The following is a 23111-nucleotide window of genomic DNA, read 5'->3' as shown; positions in this document are numbered from 1 at the left end:
TTCCTGAGCTCGAGGCACTGTGTAAATGCAGATTGTTGTTGTTGCAGAGATAATAAAGGTCAGAAGTCAGGCCCAGAGTTACTTCATCCAAACTTGTCCAGCCCCATGTGTGCACAGCTTCCACCTGACCAGCCTCCCATTAACGGTTATAAAAACAAAAAAAACTGCGGATGCTGGAAATCCAAAACAAAAACAGAATTACCTGGAAAAACTCAGCAGGTCTGGCAGCATCGGCGGAGAAGAAAAGAGTTGACGTTTCGAGTCCTCATGATCCTTCGACAGAACTTGAGTTCTGTCGAAGGGTCATGAGGACTCGAAACGTCAACTCTTTTCTTCTCCGCCGATGCTGCCAGACCTGCTGAGTTTTTCCAGGTAATTCTGTTTTTGTTTCCCATTAATGGTTTTTAATCTTAGAGCCAGGTGCCTAATGGTCATAGAATCATAACCCAGGAAGAGGCCATTTGGCTTTTGGGCTGAATAGCCTCTTTCTGTGCAGGAAGCCCTTTCGTAATATTATGACCACTCTTCTTCAGCTGCCAGTATTGCTTTCTTTTGATAAAAGCAAAAAACTGCAGATGCTGGAAATCCAAAAAAAAATCTTTTCTATTTTTACTTAGTTCTGTTGAACAGTCATACGGACTCGAAACGGTAACTGTTTTCCTCTCTGCAGATGCGGTCAGACCTGCTGAGTTTTCCCCCAAGTATTTTTATTCTGCTTTCTTTTGAACCGGGGCCCGAAACGCTCAGCAGTTATATCAGGACAGGATTTAGCAATTGTCTCATTTGACCACACTGCAATCGGAGATATGGCCCCTCCAAAAAAAAGGACTAACGCTCTCACTGCACAAAACCACCAGGCCGTCACATTTCCGAGATCAGCCTGACCTCTCGCTACGAAGATGACTGATGTTGACTCGCTTAGGGCGACACTTGCCTGATCAGGCTGCATCAAGAGGAGCCTCTGACTTACCGCAGACCTGTCCCTCCATCAGTTTTACCAAGAGCGGCCCTGAGCTACACGCAGAACAGTAAGATCCCAGATTCAAAACCTAGCCCATGCGCACTTAATTGATCCCTAGCTCAGTGACAGGAGCTCCAACACTGTACTGGTGCAGGGGGCAGGGGTAGAGAGAGAGGAAGGAAGGAGGCGGTAGAGGAGGGAGAAAGGGAAAAAAAATTGGGGGGGGGGGGGGGCGGCGGTTGGGGGAGTCAGCCAGACTTCTGTTAAAATTCTGAAATGGGACAAACCGCACCCCCTCCCATCTACCAAAGCAAATCGTGCCCTGTGAACAGGATTAAATTAGGTGCGGTGTTTATAAAGTGCAACATCTCATTAACAGACAATCGATAATACATCTATCGCACATCCCTCCCCCAACCTCGCTCTCATCAGACACGCTGTTCCCTGGGATGCGAAGCCTTTGACCCTGGTAAGGAGCACACGGAAACCGGGGTCATGGTAAACGGAGTTGGAACTGCCTAAATAATACACAAAACCAGTACAACATTGGCTGAGGGATCCTCACCAAGTGCTTATCAGCCATCATCGGTGAAATTAAGCTAAGGCCTCAGGCCCATTCTCTCAGCTGGATGTGAAATACCTCGATACCATTTGGAAAGAACAAGGCAACATCTCCCCACTGTCCTGCAGCCCAATATTTATCCCTCAACCATCATCACTAACAAAAAAAATCTGATTTTTGGGAGCTGGCTGCAGGCAAATTGGTTGCCGCGTTTCCTACATTGCTTCGTTGGTGACATTTCACTGGCTGCAAAGCCCTTCGGGACATTCCGGGCTGGAGCAAGGAACTACGTAAACGCAAGCCTGCCCATCTTTTCTGAAGCCACGTGACAGAGCCCATTTCATTGCATCATTTTAAAACCCCCAACCCCACCATTTAACTCTTCCTCAAACCGAATCCAGTGCCCTGCCTTAACTATCCCAGCACAATAGACTTTTGTTCAACAAGACGACTGAAGGATACGGGCTAATGGGGCCGAGTTGCAGGTCATCCACAGCCTGACTGAACAGGCCCGAGGGGCAGGATGACCTCCTCCCTGTCTCTGCCTCACAACTTGTTATAGTTGCATTCTGAAAAGCTATTTGTTCATGGGAGGCATCACCACTCAGCCCAAGCCACACTCCTGTTAAACTTTTCAGAATTATAGCTTGCACTCCACTACCCACCTGCACCTGCGCCCCCCCCACAATTAGCACCCCTCCCACCCAATTTCCATCACTCCACCATTGGCCTTCAGCTGTCTGGGGCCCCAAGCTCTGGAATTCCCTCCATCTCTCTCTCTCTCTCTCTCTCTCTTTCTCCTCCTTTAAGATGCTCCTTAAAACCCACCTCTTTATCTAAGCTTTAGGTCACCTGTTCTAATAATTGGTTCACATCAAATTTTGTTCGAAAGCAGGTTTTGTTATGTGAATGGGGCTATACAAATGCAATGTAACAACATTTGCAGCTGATTTTGGAGTGTGTGGTTTCTGTAAACTATCAAATAAGCATCGATATCCACCCGACTTTCATTTTTTAAGATGCCTTTCCGCTTCAACCAGAGTTTTGTTTCTTCTGCTGTGAACACCATGTGGTCACATTCAGGCCTCTCTAACCGCAGTCGAACCAGCTGCTGACAGGTGGGAGTTGTGGTTGTGAGTGCGGCTTAATCAATTTAACCCTCAGGCCTGCCATGGGTTACAGTCAGCAGGTTCAAAAACAGACTGATCCACCAACCCATCACAATTATTGATTGCTATCTGTAGGAGCTGATGCTTCTCATTACACAGGCGCGCGCACACACAGGCTAAGTAGTCAAGCTTTCCTCTGTCACCCCTCACGTCCACAGGTCTTGCCTGTAACTTAACACAGGAGCAAGAGGAGGGCCCTTCAGTCAGTCAATGAGATCTGATCTGTATCTTAGCCCCCCCATCTATGTACCTTGCCTCCAGAACCCTTAAGCCCTTCACCCAACAAAAATCCAACTCCTCCCCAGCCAGATGAATTAGTTTCTCGAATCGAATCCTTTAATCATCTTAAGCACATTAATTAGATCACCCCTTAACCTTCTATATTTGAGTGAACATGACAAGCCTGTGCCACCTGCCCTTGTAATTTAACTTTTTTAGCACCCCCTTGTATCGTTCTGGTCAATCTGTGATGCATCCCCTCCAAGGCCAATATCTCCTTTCTGGAGGTGCAGCGCCCAGGCCAGAACGCAGTTACCCCAGACATGTATCTAACCAAAGCTTTGTACGTAATAATAATCGCCCAACTTCTCAAGCTACTCCCATCTTCCCTTCCATTGTTCTCAGTTAGTGGGGTCATCCAGTCTGGGCCTTCTACAGTGCTGCAAGATAGGTAGTGAAAATATAAAATGATACAGCTCAGGAAGCTATTTGGCCCATTGTGCCTGGGTCAGCTCTTGAAAAGGGTTATCCCCAGTTATTCCCAGATTTTCTCCAACTATTTATCCAATTCCCCTTTTGAAAGTCCCTGCTGAATCTGCTTCCACCGCCCTTTTCAGACAGCGCCTTCCAGATCACAACAGCTTGCGTGAAAAAACACACATCTCCCCAGCTCCCCCACTTTTACTAATTGTTTGAAATCTTTGTCCTCATGGTTACCAGTCGAAACAATTTCTCCCCAACCACTCTGCCAACTTTAAAAAAAAAAAAAATCTCTTTTTAAAATCTCCCCCTTATCCTTCTCTGCTCCAAGGAGAACAATCCCGGCTTCTCCAGTCTCTCCACACGAGCTGAAGTCCCTCGGCTCATTCTGGGAAATCTCTTCCTGCGCCCTTTCCTAGAATCAACATCCACGTCTGCACAACTGTGTGCCGCTCTAGTCCTCATATTACCAAATTAGGATACTGAAGCAGTGGCCAAAGTGCACAGAAGACTTAGGAAGTTTGAGAGAGTGCAGTAGGAGAGGTCGAGCAGGTTGGAGTATTTTCTCTGGAAAAGGGAGGATAAAAGAGGAAGATTGAGATGTTTAAAAAAAAAGAAGGGATGAAGAGATGGTTGTGGGAAACAGATTTACTAACAAACCAAAGGAGGGATGTTTGGGGGGGAGCAGGATTTCCTTACACAGAGCACGGTGAGAATGTGGAACTCACATAGAATGGCTGAAGCTGAAAGAGTAAGCACTGACACATTTAAGGGGAGGATTGACGCGTACATGTGCAAATGCACGTTTTCCTACACTGGAAGTGCAGCCACTGTTGTCGAGCACTTTCTTTCAGCTGTGGAAATGTAACCTCTTCCACAGATTCATCCGGGGGGCAGAGTTGGAGGTGGGCAGTACGTCGACATACAGGTCGGACTGATAGGTGATGACTAGGAGGGACGGAAATCGGAAAAGGGAGAAAAGAAACTGGAGGCCAAAATTGGACTTAAAAGTGGAAAAGTCACCTTGTAACCATCGGAGTGGTCGCACAACCATTCGTGCTCTATTCACTGTTGGGACGTGGGCAAGGCTGGCATATATTGTTCATCCCCCCCCCCCCACACAACTGCCCCTTGAGAAGTCAGTGCTGAACTCTTTCCTTGAGCCACTGGTAGCGGACTTTGCCCTTTCAGAAGGCAAGTTGAGAATTAACCACATTAATGTGGGTCTAGAGCACCCCCCCCCACCCCCCACCCCCCCACCCAACCTCCTGCCCAGGCCGGGGAAGGATGCCCAGATTTCCTTCCCTAAAAAAGGGGCTAATTGGGTTTTTAAACAACAATTCAGCATCTTCATGGTCATTTTTTTTTTAAAACTGAAACCAATGTTCCTTCCTTCCCCCCTGCACCACCCCCCCCCAAAAAAAAGTACTCAATTGCAATTCTCAAACTGTTCTGATGAGGTTTAAGCCTCATTGATGGGGAAAACAGAAACATTCCCTCGGAGAGCAGGGATGAGCTGCTGGCTGGGCCAGCATTTATTGCTCATCCCCAACTGCCCTTGAGAACTGAGTGGCTTGCTCGGCCATTTCAGAGGGCATATAAGGGTCAACCACATTGCTGTAGGCCTGGTGTCACATGTAGGCCAGACCAGGTGAGGCCAGCAGATTTCCTTCCTTAAAGGGCATTAGTGACCCAGATGGGTTTTTAAAACAACAATTGACAATGGTTTCATGGTCACTGTTAGACTTTTACTTTTTTTATTGAATCCAAATTTCAACCGTGGTGGGATTCAAACCCGGGTCCCCAAAGCATTACCCCTGGAGTACTAGTCCAGTGACACTACCACTGCACTCCCGCCCTCCCATCCACTCAAGCATCAGATTGCAGACAGATCCACGGTGATTGATGTGAAAGTCAAGCACAGTCGAATGGGACCCGAGTTTTGTATAAAAGAGCTGCATTTCTATGTCACCTTTCATGTCTCTTATGCATTTCACAGGCAATGACGTACTTTCTGTAAGAGTGCTCACCATTGTATGGCAGGAAACACAGCAGCCAATCTGCGCAGGGCAAGATCCCACAGACAACAACGTGATTTAAAAACAGGTTATCTGGTTGTTAAGTGACTTCAATTGACCAATAAATATTGGACACAGGATGTCAGAGAGAACTACCCTCCCCCTGCCCCCCACCACTCCTATTTAATCCAATAAAGATCCTGAGGGAATTTGGTAGGGTGGATGCTGACAGAATGAGTCCGGAACTAGGGACGTGGATGTCGCCATCAAGGTCAGCATTATTTACCCAACCCTAACTGCCCTTGAGAAGGTGGTGGCAAGTCGCCTTGGCATCTGAGTGGCGAGGCCATTTCAGAGGGCATGTGCTGTGGGTCTGGGCTCACATGTAGGCCAGACTGGGTAAGGACAGCAGATAGGGCAGTGAACCAGATGGGTTTTTACAACAATCGATGATAGTTGTGCGGTCACGAGACTGGCTTTCAATTCCAGATTTTATTAATTGAATTTTTTAAATTCCACCAGCTACCATGGTGGGATTTGAACCCATGTCCCCAGAGCGTTAGCCTGCGGCCTCTGGATTACAAATCCAATGACCATTACCACTACACCACCGTCTCCCCATGTTAGGGGTCTCCCATTTAAGATGGGTGAGGGGAAATTTTTTTTCTCTCAGTGGGTCATTAGCCTGTGAAATCCTCTCCCCAGAAGAGCAGTGGAGACTGGGTCATTGACTAGATTCGGGGCTGAATTAGGCAGATTTTTGATCGACAAGGGAGTCCAGGGTTATGAGGGAGAGGCAGAAAAGTGGAGTTGAGGCCACAATCAGGCCAGCCACGATCTTTAATCGGATGGAGGAGCGGGTTTGAGAAGTTGAATGGCTCACTCCTGCTCCTAGTTTGCGTTCTTGTGTTGCGCTCTTCCAACAGCGGTCATGGGGTCATTAACATCCACCCGAGGAGGCAACCGGAGCCGCAGTTAAATGTCTTGTTCAAAAGACGGCAAATCAGACAGTGCTGCACTTCCTCAGCGCTGCCACTGTCAGCCTAGATCTTATACTCTAGTCTCTCAAATGGGGCTTGAACCCATGACCTCTGGAGGTGGTGCTATCCAATGAAACAAAGGTCACATTAAAAACCAAATGATTTAAGCCTTTTTTAAAAAAATTGCACATGGAATGTGTTCCTGTAGACTCCTTCATCTAGACACACACCCAACTACCACACCCTTACCATGCCTAAATTAGACTGGGTTGACAGTAAGGCACAAGTGCATTCATCACAAGTGCATGCCAGCGAAAATTCCTCAGCTTCCCAAGAATCTTACGTCCTTTGTTCATACAATCTCTTCCTGCAGATCAAATGTCTGATTGTATCTGGGAGGGAGGGGCAAATTAAATTAAATTATTTCTGAAAACAAAGTTTTGGGATCCAGCCTGAGTCATTTCAGACATGACCTGAGGCGTGTGTAACATGTTTAGGAGAGACAGGTGACTTTTGGACCAATGGTTTCCAAAGCTTCACCCACTGGGGAATTTCCATATCTTTGTCCCTGTTGTAGACTAGTAGGTAGAGATTGATTGCAATGATTATAGTCAATGACTCCATTAACATTTTATCACATGATAAGAGAACCCAATTCACTTGGACAACGTCACCTTCTGATTCCAGTGAGACATTTAGTATCGATGGAAGTCACATGACCCCACCTGGACCAGCCTTTTCCCCATTGTTGCTACTGGCGCTTGTGCCCCCTGAACACCCATTCCCAACACTAGAAAAAAATTTATCCACTTGACCTTTTAAAAGCTAGTGTCGTATGATTCTATGGTTCAATCATTTTAATGTCAACAACAACCTGCATTTACCTAGTGTCTTTAGCATAGGGGAACCAAGGTGCTTCACATGAGTGGCAACTGAATTTGGCTATGAGCCCTCAAGGGAGGAGGGGGGGGGGGTGGGAGGAGATATTAGGGCAAGTGAACAAAAGCTTGGTTAAAGAGGGAGGTTTTCAACCACTTCAGAAAGAGACAAAGGCACAGAGGTTTAGGGAAGGAATTCCAGAGCTTAGGGCCGCAGGCAGTTGAAGGCATGGCCATCAATGATGGAATGAATTGGAGGAGGTTACAGGAATAGGGAGGGTTGTAGAGGCTGGAGGAGGTTACAGAGATAGGGAGGATTGTAGAGGCTGGGGGAGGTTAGAGATTATAGGGAGGATTGTAGAGGCTGGGGGAGGTTAGAGATTATAAGGAGGGTTGTAGAAGCTGGAGGAGGTTAGAGATTATAGGGAGGATTGTAGAGGCTGGAGGAGGTTAGAGATTATAAGGAGGATTGTAGAAGCTGGAGGAGGTTAGAGGTTATAGGGAGGATTGTAGAAGCTGGAGGAGGTTAGAGATTATAGGGAAGATTGTAGAAGCTGGAGGAGGTTACAGAGATAGGGAGGGTTGTAGAAGCTGGAGGAGGTTACAGAGATAGGGAGGATTGTAGAGGCTGGGGGAGGTTAGAGATTACAGGGAGGATTGTAGAGGCTGGAGGAGGTTAGAGATTATAGGGAGGGTTGTAGAAGCTGGAGGAGGTTAGAGATTATAGGGAGGATTGTAGAGGCTGGAGGAGGTTAGAGATTATAGGGAGGGTTGTAGAAACTGGAGGAGGTTAGAGATTATAGGGAGGGTTGTAGAAGCTGGAGGAGGTTAGAGATTATAGGGAGGGTTGTAGAAGCTGGAGGAGGTTAGAGATTATTGGGAGGATTGTAGAGGCTGGAGGATGTTAGAGATTATAGGGAGGATTGTAGAGGCTGGAGGAGGTTAGAGATTATAGGGAAGATTGTAGAAGCTGGAGGAGGTTACAGAGATAGGGAGGGTTGTAGAAGCTGGAGGAGGTTAGAGATTATAAGGAGGATTGTAGAAGCTGGAGGAGGTTAGAGGTTATAGGGAGGATTGTAGAAGCTGGAGGAGGTTAGAGATTATAGGGAAGATTGTAGAAGCTGGAGGAGGTTACAGAGATAGGGAGGGTTGTAGAAGCTGGAGGAGGTTACAGAGATAGGGAGGATTGTAGAGGCTGGGGGAGGTTAGAGATTACAGGGAGGATTGTAGAGGCTGGAGGAGGTTAGAGATTATAGGGAGGGTTGTAGAAGCTGGAGGAGGTTAGAGATTATAGGGAGGATTGTAGAGGCTGGAGGAGGTTAGAGATTATAAGGAGGATTGTAGAAGCTGGAGGAGGTTAGAGGTTATAGGGAGGATTGTAGAAGCTGGAGGAGGTTAGAGATTATAGGGAAGATTGTAGAAGCTGGAGGAGGTTACAGAGATAGGGAGGGTTGTAGAAGCTGGAGGAGGTTACAGAGATAGGGAGGATTGTAGAGGCTGGGGGAGGTTAGAGATTACAGGGAGGATTGTAGAGGCTGGAGGAGGTTAGAGATTATAGGGAGGGTTGTAGAAGCTGGAGGAGGTTAGAGATTATAGGGAGGATTGTAGAGGCTGGAGGAGGTTAGAGATTATAGGGAGGGTTGTAGAAACTGGAGGAGGTTAGAGATTATAGGGAGGGTTGTAGAAGCTGGAGGAGGTTAGAGATTATAGGGAGGGTTGTAGAAGCTGGAGGAGGTTAGAGATTATTGGGAGGATTGTAGAGGCTGGAGGATGTTAGAGATTATAGGGAGGATTGTAGAGGCTGGAGGAGGTTAGAGATTATAGGGAAGATTGTAGAAGCTGGAGGAGGTTACAGAGATAGGGAGGGTTGTAGAAGCTGGAGGAGGTTACAGAGATAGGGAGGGTTGTAGAAGCTGGAGGAGGTTAGAGATTATAGGGAGGGCTGTAGAAACTGGTGGAGGTTACAGAGGTAGGGAGGGTTGTAGAAGCTGGAGGAGGTTAGAGATTATAGGGAGGCCTGTAGGGGCTGGAGAGGATAACAGAAATAGGGAGGCTTGTGCAGGCTGGAAGAGGTTATAGGGATAGGGTGGAGGCAAAGCCATGAATGGATTTGAAAACAAGGATGAGAATTTCAATGAGAACAGTGGAGTCTCAGGGTACCAAGTGTATGTGTGTTTGACAATGATTAAATTCATCCGCCGTTAGTTACCAATGAATGAAAATAATTCTTCCTAATTACATGAGAATGTCTCCATTCTGATCACCTCCAGCCTGCTCTGTTCCAATCTCAGAAATAAGCGGCCATTCGGTTCACCTCGTCTCCCCATAACTGAAACCCCAGCGCTGGACCCTCGCTCGAAAGCAAAACGCCCCGAATCTAAAGTCATATTCCAAACTTGATCAATGTTCGGTCGATTCAAAAAAAAAAATCTCCCTTGAATTTTCCAGAGAAATTTAGTGGATCAAGTGATGATTATGAGGGGGAGAGAGAGAGAGAGAGACACACACACACACACACGCAATAAATCAGATCCTTTAGCACAATAACAGCAAACGCCCTTTTGGAGAAAAAAAAGCAGCTCCTTTTTGTTTTTCTTTGTAAAGGTTGAGGCGGGTGCCAACATAAAAGGACACGCTGGTTTCGCTAACCGTCCCTAACCATTTATCTGTTTTTTTTAAAAAATAACAAGTGGGAGGGGTTGCTTTTCAAATGGTTTCGACCTAAAGGACCCATCGTCTCTTCTCCGGGGGTAATCCGAGCTCACCAAATATGTGTAACTTTAAACGACGAATAGCCTGAGTTCAGAAGTGACCTAAGGAGGGAGGGAGGGGGAGCAGAGAATTTGACTGCTTCGACAGAAAAGGATTGCAATCGAGAGAACATTCTCTCTCTCTCTCACACAAACACACACCAGGCGAGGTGCAACCATTGTAAATGCAACTCCCTCCCTCCAAATTTAAGACATAACCGCACCAACGAAAATAATACACACACACAGAGCACCTGTACACGCCACACCTAACATGGCGAATTGTTAATGATTCCATAACAGGAGCCATTTTATTTGAAATAAGTCCGACTTATCAAAATTACTTTACTGTGGCTCCATACAGCAATGAGTAGAGTTACAATACAGCTTAAATGTTGCCGATTTGTTGGTGAAATTTAAATCCTACCTGCCCAGAGATTAAGGAACACGATGAGAAGCAATGTAACCATGCTCGAACAGCAGTGCAACTGACACGGCGTTGGTATTTCACTATCTTGCAGTCCAGAAAAATTCTTCCTCCTCCGATCGTGCGCCTGTCTCTCTCTCTCTGCCAGCTCGCCAAAGCTCCACTTCGAATAAACTGCCTTCCTTTCTCTTTCGCTCCCTCGCCCCCTCTCTCTCTCTCTGTCTCTCTATCCAAAGGTCCTCGAAACTACACGAAAAAACCCCCAGTATCGAGCGCTTTACTCCGCCCCTTTAAAAGGGTAGCGTCACTCTGACATCCCCCCTCCCACGCCCGGAACACATACCCGGAACAAAACCAGAAATACCTGGAAAAACTCAGCAGGTCTGGCAGCATCGGCGGAGGAGAGCACAGTTAACGTTTCGAGTCCGTATGAGTCTTCAACATACCCGGAAACTGAACGCAGACCAGAAAAAAACAATATATTTTTTTTGAAAACCAGGCGAAATGCCAAGAGAAAGATGCAAAACAAAAATCAGTCTTATTGGATTTTTCGCTGTGAGTTGCTCATCAGAATTATTAGTGATCAAAATGAACGTCCCCTTTTTGTTTGCTGTGTGAGATCTCAGTGTTTTCACTGATTTCCAGTCCAGCATTGCCAGTGGCGGGGGCGCTCCATTGTCAGAGGGTCAGTACTGAGGGAGTGCTGCACTGTCAGAGGGTCAGTACTGAGGGAGTGCTGCACTGTCAGAGCGTCAGTACTGAGGGAGTGCTGCACTGTCAGAGGGTCAGTACTGAGGGAGTGCTGCACTGTCGGAGGGTCAGGGCCGAGGGAGTGCTGCACTGTCGGAGGGTCAGTACTGAGTGAGTGCTGCACTGTCGGAGGGTCAGTACTGAGGGAGTGCTGCACTGTCAGAGGGTCAGTACTGAGGTAGTGCTGCACTGTCAGAGAGTCAGTACTGAGGGAGTGCTGCACTGAAAGAGGGTCAGTACTGAGGGAGTGCTGCACTGTCAGAGAGTCAGTACTGAGGGAGTGCTGCACTGAAAGAGGGTCAGTACTGAGGGAGGGCTGCACTATCAGAGGGTCAGTACTGAGGAAGAGCTGCACTGTTGGAGGGTCAGTACTGAGGGAGACCTACGATGTCAGAGGGTCAGTACTGAGGGAGCACTACACTGTTGGAGTGTCAGTACTGAGGGAGTGCAACACTGTCAGAGGATCAGTATTGAGGGAGTGCAACACTATCGGAGGGTGAGAACTGAGGGAGTGCTGCACTGTCAGAGGGTCAGCACTGAGGGAGTGCTGCATCATCAGAGGGTCAGTTCTGAGGAGTGCTGCACTCTCAGAGGGTCAGTACTGAGGGAGTGCTGCACTGTCAAAGTTCAGTGCTGCACTGTCTGAGGGTCAGTTCTGAGGAGTGCCGCACTGTCGAAGGGTCAGTACTGAGGGAGTGCTGCACTGTCGAAGGGTTAGCACTGTGGGTGTGCTGCACTGAAAGAGGATCAGTACTGAGGGAGTGCTGCACTGTCAGAGGGTCAGTACTGAGGGAGACCTACACAGTCAGAGGGTCAGTACTGAGGGAGCACTACACTATTGGAGTGTCAGTACTGAGGGAGTGCAACACTGTCAGAGGATCAGTATTGAGGGAGTGCAACACTGTCAGAGGGTCAGTACTGAGGGAGTGCTACCTTGCTGGAAGGTCAGTACTGAGAGCATGTTGCACTATCGGAGAGTCAGCACTGAGGGAGTGCTGCACTGAAAGAGGGCCAGTACTGAGGGAGTGCTGCACTATCAGTGGGTCAGTACTGAGGAAGAGCTGCACTGTCAGAGGGTCAGTACTGAGGGAGCACTACACTGTTGGAGTGTCAGTACTGAGGGAGTCCAATACTGTCAGAGGATCAGTATTGAGGGAGTGCAACACTGTCAGAGGGTCAGTACTGAGGGACTGCTACCTTGCTGGAAGGTCAGTACTGAGAGTGTACTGCACTATCAGAGAGTCAGCACTGAGGGAGTGCTGCACTGAAAGAGGGTCAGTACTGAGGGAGTGCTGCACTGTCAGAGGGCCAGTACTGAGGGAGTGCTGCACTGAAAGAGGGCCAGTACTGAGGGAGTGCTGCACTGTCAGAGGGTCAGCACTGAGAGGGTGCTGCACTGAATGAGGGCCAGTACTGAGGGAGTGCTGCCCTCTTGGAGATGCCATTTTTTGCGATGCACTATTAAGTCAAGTGCCCTGCTGCCATCTGTGGTGAATGTCAAAGATCCCACAGCGACTGTTGGAAGAAGAGTGGGAGCAGGGTTTGTGAGGAAATAGTTTTCCCCAGTTTCCCAGAGCAAACATTTACTTTAAAGTCTCCTCTACATTGGAGAGACTAAACGCAGACTGGGTGACCACTTTGCAGAACACCTTCGGTCTGTCCGCAAGCATGACCCAGACCTTGCCATTTCACACGCCACCCTGCTCTCATGCCCACATGTCTGTCCTTGGCTTGCTGCAATATTCCAGTGAAGCCCAACGCAAACTGGAGGAACAGCACCTCATCTTCCGACTAGGCACTTTACAGCCTCCCAGACTTAACATTGAGTTCAGCAACTTCAGATCATGAACTCTCTCCTCCATCCTCACCCCCTTTTCAATCCCCTTTTTTCTAATAATTATTTTTTTAAAAATATTTTTCTTTTCCCACCTATTTCTATTATTATTGTTAAATGTATTTCCATCCATTGTTTTATCTCCACCTTTTAGCCTGTTTTGATCCCTTCCCCCCACCCACCCCATCCCCACTAGGGCCATCTGTCACTTGCTCATCCTGCTTTCTATTCTTAATGTCACCATTAGCACCTCCTTGAGCCAGTATCACCACCATCAACACCCCTTTGTCCTTATGTCTATGACATCTTTCGCAATCTCTCCTTTGACTCCACCTATCACTTCTATTTCTCTTCAGTTCTGAAGAAGAGTCATAAGGACTCCAAACATTAACTCTGTCTTCCTCTCCACAGATGCTGTCAGACTTGCTGAATTTTTCCAGCTATTTTTGTTTTTGTTTCAGATTTCCAGCATCCAGAGTATTTTGCTTTTATAACTTTTTTTAAAAAAATATTTTTTGGTGTTTGTTGGGATCTTGCTGTGCACAAATTTGATGTCACATCTCCTTCATTGTAGCGGAAACTAAACTTCACAAAAGTATGTCATAGGCTGTGAAGTGCCTGATGATGCGAAAGGTGCTATAGAAATGCAACATCATTTTTTCCCGTAGCAAGTTTGTTTCCAGTTCCCTGTAAGTTAAGTGTCTTTTATTCAGTTGGAAATGTTGCTGGACATTTGGTTACGTAAGAAATAGGAGCTGGAGAGGACCATATTTCTAGTCGAGCCATCTTGACCATTCAAGCTCCAGAAACTGAACATCAAAATCTCGACTGACGCTGCAGTGTCAGTCCAGCGGGAGTGCTGCATTGTTAATGTTACGGGCACTGTCATCTCACAGATGGATGTAGAAGATCCCAAGGCCACTGCTTCAACAAAGAGCAGAGGACTTCACCCCGGTATTCTGGCCAATCGTTAACTGTGAATTTAACGTGACCGAAACAGATAATCTGGCCGTTAATCACACTGCTGTTTGTGGGAGCTTGCTGTGACCTTATGTGGCTCAATGTCAAAATTTTGTTTAATAATATTCCTGTGAAGAACCAGTTTGCGGGAGCCATTAAAAGTGCTATATAAATGCAAAGATTTTACTTGATGGTGCTGTGGGCCCCACGGAGATTGCTACTTTAAGAATATATTATTCTTGCTCAAAGGAGAAACAGCCCTTAAAACTGTGGTGTGCTCCTAAGGTGATAGTATTTACTTAAGGATGCTATTTAATGCAAGTTTTGGTGGTTGTAGGATCTTGTTTGCAAATTCGGTGGGGGTAAGGTACAGTTGGGGGGAGGGGGCTGGTGGAGGTATTGAAAGGTAACAGCACAAGACTCAACCAGACTAGGGTCTTGTGGAAACCAGTGATGGATGGCATGAGTACATTGGATGAGGACCATGATTGGACCCGGCGGTGAAATCCTCACACAGTTGACCAGCCAACGCTCGCTGGAGAAAACAGGAAATGCTGGAAAAGCTCAGCAGGTCCGGCAGCGTCGGTGCGGAGAGAAACAGAGTTAACGTTCCGCGTCCGTGTGGCTCTTCAGAGCGTCATGCGGACTCAAAATGTTAACTCTGCTTCTCTCGCCACAGATGCTGCCAGACCTTCTGAGTGTTTCCAGCGTTTTCTGCTTTTACCTCAGGTTTCCAGCATCCGCAGTATTTGAGCCTTTTTTCACACGCTGAAGGACGTTGCTATCTGAGATAATCTGTCTCTGTGCATCAAACTGTGGTTTTATCTTAAACAAAAACAGAATTATCTGGAAAAACTCAGCAGGTCTGGCAGCATCGGCGGAGAAGAAAAGAGTTGACGTTTCGAGTCCTCATGACCCTTCGACAGAACTTGCGTGCGAGTCCAAGAAAGAGTTGAAATATAAGCTGGTTTAACGGTGTGTGTGTGGGGGGCGGAGACATAGAGAGACAAAGAGGGGGGGGGGGTGTGGTTGTAGGGACAAACAAGCAGTGATAGAAGCAGATCATCAAAAGATGTCAACGACAATAGTACAATAGAACACATAGGTGTTAAAATTAAAGTTGGTGATATTATCTAAACGAATGTGCTAATTAAGAATGGATGGTAGGGCACTCAAGGTATAGCTCTAGTGGGTTTTTTTTATATAATGGAAATAGGTGGGAAAAGGAAAATCTTTATAATTTATTGGAAAAAAAAGGGAAGGGGGAAACAGAAAGGGGGTGGGGATGGGGGAGGGAGCTTACGACCTAAAGTTGTTGAATTCAATATTCAGTCCGGAAGGCTGTAAAGTCCCTAGTCGGAAGATGAGGTGTTGTTCCTCCAGTTTGCGTTGGGTTTCACTGGAACAATGCAGCAAGCCAAGGACAGACATGTGGGCAAGAGAGCAGGGTGGAGTGTTGAAATGGCAAGCGACAGGGAGGTTTGGGTCATTCTTGCGGACAGACCGCAGGTGTTCTGCAAAGCGGTCGCCCAGTTTACGTTTGGTCTCTCCAATGTAGAGGAGACCACATTGGGAGCAACGAATGCAGTAGACTAAGTTGGGGGAAATGCAAGTGAAATGCTGCTTCACTTGAAAGGAGTGTTTGGGTCCTTGGACGGTGAGGAGAGAGGAAGTGAAGGGGCAGGTGTTGCATCTTTTGCGTGGGCATGGGGTGGTGCCATAGGAGGGGGTTGAGGAGTAGGGGGTGATGGAGGAGTGGACCAGGGTGTCCCGGAGGGAGCGATCCCTACGGAATGCCGATAAGGGGGGTGAAGGGAAGATGTGTTTGGTGGTGGCATCATGCTGGAGTTGGCGGAAATGGCGGAGGATGATCCTTTGAATGCGGAGGCTGGTGGGGTGATAAGTGAGGACAAGGGGGACCCTATCATGTTTCTGGGAGGGAGGAGAAGGCGTGAGGGCGGATGCGCGGGAGATGGGCCGGACACGGTTGAGGGCCCTGTCAACGATCGTGGGTGGAAAACCTCGGTTAAGGAAGAAGGAGGACATGTCAGAGGAACTGTTTTTGAATGTAGCATCATCAGAACAGATGCGACGTAGGTGAAGGAACTGAGAGAATGGGATGGAGTCCTTACAGGAAGCGGGGTGTGAGGAGCTGTAGTCGAGATAGCTGTGGGAGTCGGTGGGTTTGTAATGGATATTGGTGGACAGTCTATCACCAGAGATTGAGACAGAGAGGTCAAGGAAGGGAAAGGAAGTGTCAGAGATGGACCACGTGAAAATGATGGAGGGGTGGAGATTGGAAGCAAAATTAATAAATTTTTCCAAGTCCTGACGAGAGCATGAAGCGGCACCGAAGTAATCATCGATGTACCGGAGAAAGAGTTGTGGAAGGGGGCCGGAGTAGGACTGCAACACCAAACACATCTTCCCTTCACCCCCCTTATCGGCATTCCGTAGGGATCGCTCCCTCCGGGACACCCTGGTCCACTCCTCCATCACCCCCTACTCCTCAACCCCCTCCTATGGCACCACCCCATGCCCACGCAAAAGATGCAACACCTGCCCCTTCACTTCCACTCTCCTCACCATCCAAGGACCCAAACACTCCTTTCAAGTGAAGCAGCATTTCACTTGCATTTCCCCCAACTTAGTCTACTGCATTCGTTGCTCCCAATGTGGTCTCCTCTACATTGGAGAGACCAAACGTAAACTGGGCGACCGCTTTGCAGAACACCTGCGGTCTGTCCGCAAGAATGACCCAAACCTCCCTGTCGCTTGCCATTTCAACACTCCACCCTGCTCTCTTGCCCACATGTCTGTCCTTGGCTTGCTGCATTGTTCCAGTGAAGCCCAACGCAAACTGGAGGAACAGCACCTCATCTTCCGACTAGGGACTTTACAGCCTTCCGGACTGAATATTGAATTCAACAACTTTAGGTCGTGAGCTCCCTCCCCCATCCCCACCCCCTTTCTGTTTCCCCCTTCCCTTTTTTTTCCAATAAATTATAAAGATTTTCTTTTTCCCACCTATTTCCATTATATAAAAAAAAACCCCAATAGAGCTATACCTTGAGTGCCCTACCATCCATTCTTAATTAGCACATTCGTTTAGATAATATCACCAACTTTAATTTTAACACCTATGTGTTCTATTGTACTATTGTCGTTGACATCTTTTGATGATCTGCTTCTATCACTGCTTGTTTGTCCCTACAACCACATCCCCCCCCGCCCCCCCCACCTCTTTGTCTCTCTATCTCTCCGCCCCCACACACACACCTCAAACCAGCTTATATTTCAACTCTTTCTTGGACTCGGACGCAAGTTCTGTCGAAGGGTCATGAGGACTCGAAACGTCAACTCTTTTCTTCTCCGCCGATGCTGCCAGACCTGCTGAGTTTTTCCAGGTAATTCTGTTTTTGTTTTGGATTTCCAGCATCCGCAGTTTTTTTGTTTTTATCTCTGTGGTTTTATCTTGCCGATCAGCCTGTTTAGTATTACATGGCGTGAGTTATTATTCAATATATTTAAGCCTATACAGGTTAAAAACCCCAGTACTTTATTTGTTCATGCCCGGAGGTGCCAACTGTCGGATGGGATATTTTACTGAGGCCCCATTTACTCTCACAGGTGGATGCAAAAGACCTCACTACCATTGCTAGGAAGAAGAGCAGGGGGCAGCTCTCCCACAATCCCACAGATCATTAAAACAAATTCTCTGCATCTTTGTCACATTGCTGTTTGTGGGAGCTTGCTGTGTACAAATCGGTTGCTGTGTTTCCTACATTACTGCAGTGACTACAGCTCACCTCAAAAAGTACTTCAATGGCTGTAAAGCAGCTCGAAGCCTCCACTGGTGGGGAAAAGTGCGATGTAAATGCAAGTCTTTTTAAAAATCTTTTAAATCATCTAAACATCTTAGGACACGATAAAAGTCTCTATATTGGAGGAAATACAAGCCTTACCTATGCGACCTATCCTCACTACTCCTTTAACCCTTGCATGGAATGAGCCAAAGGTGAGATAATTTCTGTTTAATCTTTACCAAGTATTAACCTGCGGTACATGGGCCAAAATAGAGCATAGAATAATAATTGCATTTATATAGCACAGTAAAACATCTGAAGGGGTTTCACTAGACCAATTATCGAACAAAATATTGTCGAGATATTAGGAACAGGCGACCAAAAGCTCGGTCAAAGAGGTCAGTTTTAATGGGCATCTTAAGGGAGGAGAGACAGAGGGGTAGAGATGTTTAGGGAGGGAATTCCAGAGCTCAGGGCCCCAGGCAGCTGAAGGCACGGCCGCCAATGGTGGAGAGATGGGAATCGGGGGATGGTCAAGAGGCTGGAATTGTAGAAGCGCAGAGATGCAGAGATCTCAGAGGGTTGTAGGGGCTGGGGGAGGTTACAGAGATAGGGAGGGTTGTAGGGGCTGGAGGAGGTTACAGAGATAGGGAGGGTTGTAGGGGCTGGAGGAGGTTACAGAGGTAGGGAGAGAGCGTGGTCTTGGAGGGATTTAAATCCAAAGATGTAAATTTTTTAATCTAGATGTTAACTGAGAGCGAATTTTGGGTCAGCAAGCACAGGTTGGATTGGACGTGATGCAAGTTGGGATAATGGGCTGCAGTTGTGAAATAACCATAGTGCTATTAGAAATGTTGAGAGAGAGGGAGACAGAGAGAGGGGGGAGGCGTGGGTGGGGGGCAGTGGGGAGGATAGGATTGCCTGGCAAACAAGAAGATTTCTCTCCCATCCCACCCAGACAGTGAAAGCTATTAAAACAAGGGCTCCGAATCAATCAGCTCCCTACGGGCACTAAAACCCACCGGGAATGAGTTCCTGATGGTCTATGCTAATCGTTTCCTAAACGATCCATTTGCTGTTGAATGTCAATCCGAGGAAGCAGGGATAATGCAGGATAATGCAGGATAGAATGGGTAGACAGACATTCTGGGGAGACAGGGGAGGGGTGAGAAGATAAATGGTTTTGAGATGAGCGCATGATGGGGCGAGGCCTATGATAGGAGAGGACTGAATGGGCCAAATGGCCTTAGCCATGTATGCAGAACTCCCTTCTGCTTCGGGTTAGTGGACATCAGCTGAGCCTGTGTGTGTAGGTGAGTGATGGAGGTTTCATTTCCGGGATGTGCTGAGACTGATCAAGGTCGGCTTCAGGTCTAACGCCAGGGCGGCAACTCAGGGAGCGAGGAATGAGCATGAAGTTGGGGAGAACTGGTCGTTCATTCGAAGGTAATGTCACGCCAGTCTTCTTGTGTGAGCACTATTCGAGAAGGTGAGGCGCCGCAAGAAATTTCACCGCTGTCCGCCTCGTGAGGTGGGCACTTTCCAGCATTGCCACTGGACAAGACGTCATTTTCCCCATTCCCTCGACAGATCAGTGCCCCCAACAGCCTCCCAGCTGAGCTGGGACAGGCCAGCATGGAGCCTGTGGGGTGATCCTGCCTTACAACCGAGGGGTACGTTTTCCTCCCCTGCTCTGAGCCATCTCAAGCATTTGGATTGACTCACAGTGTGTACCAGACTACACCCACACATCAACAGCTCAATTATAGGTTGTCTGAATATTTAATAGCTGTTGCACGAGGATCTTCACTTGGCGCATTGCATTTCTCATGTTGAATTCTTGGATGTGGATCAATGGAAAACACTCTGCCCATTTACTCAGAAGGTTCAAGGTTCAAGTCCCACTCCACTGACGTGAGGCTGAAATCCAGGCCGCAACTCTGCGTGCTCTGAAGAAGAGCCATAAGGACTTGAAATATTAACTTTTTTTTCACTCCACAGATACTGTCACCTGCTGAGTTTGTCCAGCATTTTCTGTTTTTGTTGCCGCAACTCCTGGTGCTGGAGTAGAAGCAGCGCTGCACTGTCGGAAGGAAAGCACGGAGGGAGTGCGGCACCGTCAGAGGTTCAGTACTGAAGGAGTGCTGTACTGTCTGAGGCTCAGTACTGAGGGAGCGCTGTACTGTCGGAGGCTCAGTACTGAGGCAGTGCTGCACTGTCGGAGGGTCAGTTCTGAGGCAGTGCTGCACTGTCAGAGGGTCAGTGCTGAGGGTGTGCTGCACTCTCAGAGGGTCAGTACTGTGAGAGTGCTGCACTGTCGGAGGGTCAGTACTGTGGGAGTGCTGCACTGTCAGAGGATCAGAACAGATGGCAAGCCGCACTGTCGAATGTGTATTCTTTCGGATGAGAAGTTAACAGAGGACTTATCTGTCTTCTCAGGCGGTTGTAAAGAACCCATGGCCAGTACTTTTAAGAAGAGCAGGGCGTTCTCTGGTGTCCTAAGGTCAATATCGGACCCTCAACCAACATATGGAAATTATAGGTTATCTGGGTCATTACCACTATTATCTGTGGGAGTTTGTTAAATGCAGATTGGCTATTGTGTTTCCTGCATTGCAATGAAACTTCAAAAACAGAATACATTTTTTTAATTCTTTTGTGGGATGTGGACTTTGCTGGCTAGGCCAGCATTTATTGCCCATCCCTAGTTGCTCCTTGGTGAGCTGCCTTCTTGAATTGCTGCCTGTGGTGTAGGTACGCCCACAGTGCTGTTAGGGAGGGAGTTCCAGGATTTTGACCCAGTGACAGTGAAGGAATGGCCGATATATTTCCAAGTCAGGATGGTGAGTGGCTTGGAGGGGAACTTCCAGGTGGTGATGTTCCCATGTGTCTGCAGCCTTTGTCTTTCTAGATGGTGGTGGTCGTGGATTTGGAAGGTGCTGTCGAAGGAGGCTTGGGGAGTTGCTGCAGTGCATCTTGCAGATGGTTCACACTGCTGCTACCGTGCCTCGGTGGTGGAGGCAGTGAGTGTTGAAGGTGGTGGATGGGGTGCCAAACCAGCAGGCTGCTTTGTCTCAGGTCGCGACTGGCTGTAGGGTATTTTGATACATCCTGAGGCTCCATCAGTGTAAGGTTTGACTTTCTTACATGCCAGTAGTTTTTGGAAGAGGAATGGAAGATCTCTGCAAATAGATATAATTCCAGCAAATGATACGGTGGTTGGCAGTTATCTTTGACGCATAATGGCCCAGCCTTGCAATAATCCTGTTTTGCAATGGTTATAATAACTGGTTTGGCAGTTGTAAGTTGATTATAATGTTCAAAATACAATGCATTGAGGTCGATGACTACTGCAGTTTAATATCACCAAAAATGTTTTGCTTTGCCCTTGTTCTGTCTCAACCATCCTACCCTGAGATAGGTAACCGTCACTTTTCCCTGTACTCTGAACACCATTGAAAGGTCTTTGATAAATTAGCCCAGACTCTTGGTGAGGGTACGGAGGAGATTTATGTGGATGGTCCCAGGGATGAGGGGACTTCAGTTCATGTGGAGAGACTGGAGAAGCTGGGATTGTTCTCCTTAGAGCAGGGAAGGTTGAGAAGGACATTTAATCGAGGTGGTCAAAATCATGAGGGGTTTCCCATAGAGTAAATAAGGAGAAACTGTTTCCAGTGGCAGGAGGGTCGGTAACCAGAGGGACACAGATTGAAGAGAATCGGGAAAAGAACCAGAGGGGGAGATGAGGAGAATTTTATTTTGACACAGTGAGTTGTTGTGATCTGAAAGGCGCTGCCTGAAAGGGCAGTGGAAGCAGATTCAATAGAACTTTCAAAAGGGGAATTTGATAAATAGTTGAAGGGAATAACTTTGCAGATCCAAGGGGGATAAAGCAGGGGGGAGCAGGAATAATTGGATAGACCTTTCAAAGACCTGTTACAGACATGATGGGCTGAATGGCCTCCTTCAGTTCTGTAAGATTCTATGGGTGGAATTTTATGGTCTCGTCATGGTGGGGCGGGGCCATAAAATGCAGCGAGTCATTCAAAAGTCTGTTGACATCGACGGCACCATAAATTCCCAATGAAGCACAATTCTGGCCCTATGATTCTATTTAATTGTTCTCATCCAGGACATCGTTGCCTTGAGGCTTGACTATACTCTCCAATATTTGACCAATACTCTCCAGACCGGCCGCCCAGTTTCCAGACTCCAGAACTCTGCTGTCCCTTACTCGCAACATCTTCCACTCATCCATCATCCCCTGGATTCACTGACCTGCACTGGCTCCTGGTTCAGCAACAAATCACTGTTAAAGTCCTCATCTTCATGCTCAAATCCCTCCATGGCCGCACCCCTCTCTATCTCTGTAACATACTCCAGCCACTACAACCCTCCCTATCTCTGTAACATACTCCAGCCACTACAACCCTCCCTATCTCTGTAACTTCCTCCAGCCACTACAACCTTCTCTATCTCTGTAACCTCATTCAGCCCCTACAAATCTCCCTATCTCTGTAACCTCATTCAGCCCCTACAAACCTCCCTACCTCTGTAACCTCATTCAGCCCCTACAAACCTCCCTATCTCTGTAACCTCCTCCAGCCCCTACAACCCTCCCTATCTCTGCAACCTCCTCCAACCCCTACAATCCTCCCTATCTCTGTAACCTCATTCAGTCCCTAGAAACCACCCCCCCGCCATCCTGTAACATTTTTCAGCCCCTACATCCCTCCCTATCAGTGTAGCCTCCTCCAGCCCTGACAACCCTCTTTATCTCCGTTACCACCTCCAGCCCCTACAACCCTCCCTATCTCTGTAACCTCCTCCAGCCCCTACAACCCTCCCCATCTCTGTAACCTCCTTCAGTCCCTACAGCCATCCCTATCTCTGTAACCTCCTCCAGCCCCTACAGCCCTCCCTATCTCTGTAACCTCCTTCAGTCCCTACAACCCTCCGAGATCTCTGTGCTCCTCTGATTCTGGTCTCTTGACCAACACCCAATTCCCATCGCTCCATCATTGGCAGCTGTGCCTTCAGATTCCTGAGGTCCTGAGCTCTGGAACTTCCTCCCTAAACCTCTCCGCCTTCTTCTGTCCATGTTTCTCTCTTTCTACTTCTTTAAGATGCTTTATAAAACCTATCTCTTTGACCAAGCTTTTGGTCACCTAATATCCCATCTCCAGGTGTCAATTCTTTGTCTTGTAACACTCCTGTGAAACACCCTGCGACATCTAAAGGTGCCATATAAATGCAGTAGTTGTCCTTGTGAATTTTGGCTGGCTAACACAATGTCATCTCATGGTCTGCGCTGTTC

General features: G+C 47.6%; 1 protein-coding gene across 4 annotated transcripts in view; it reads right to left on the bottom strand.

Annotated features, from left to right (window-relative positions):
- The window catches only part of LOC121271028 (nectin-2-like), a 72942-nt gene extending 62091 nt beyond the window's left edge, over window positions 1–10851 (bottom strand). Inside the window, exon 1 of one of the 4 annotated variants that reach the window (XM_041176715.1) lies at window positions 10809–10851. Coding sequence is in view for 2 of the 4 variants with exons in the window: in XM_041176714.1 (XP_041032648.1) it covers window positions 10445–10487 (43 nt within the window). In the remaining 2 variants the exon portion in view is untranslated. Of the gene's footprint in view, window positions 1–202; window positions 223–10444; window positions 10762–10808 lie in introns of those variants that run through there. The other 3 variants (XM_041176714.1, XM_041176713.1, XM_041176716.1) reach the window with 3 other exon arrangements.
- Between the last annotated feature and the right edge of the window lie 12260 nt (window positions 10852–23111).

The sequence above is a fragment of the Carcharodon carcharias genome, chromosome 29, assembly GCF_017639515.1.
Source record: "Carcharodon carcharias isolate sCarCar2 chromosome 29, sCarCar2.pri, whole genome shotgun sequence".
NCBI classification, from domain to species: Eukaryota; Metazoa; Chordata; class Chondrichthyes; order Lamniformes; family Lamnidae; genus Carcharodon; species Carcharodon carcharias.
Note: the sequence above shows the minus strand (reverse complement) of the source record. Positions and strands in the feature narration are given on the sequence as shown.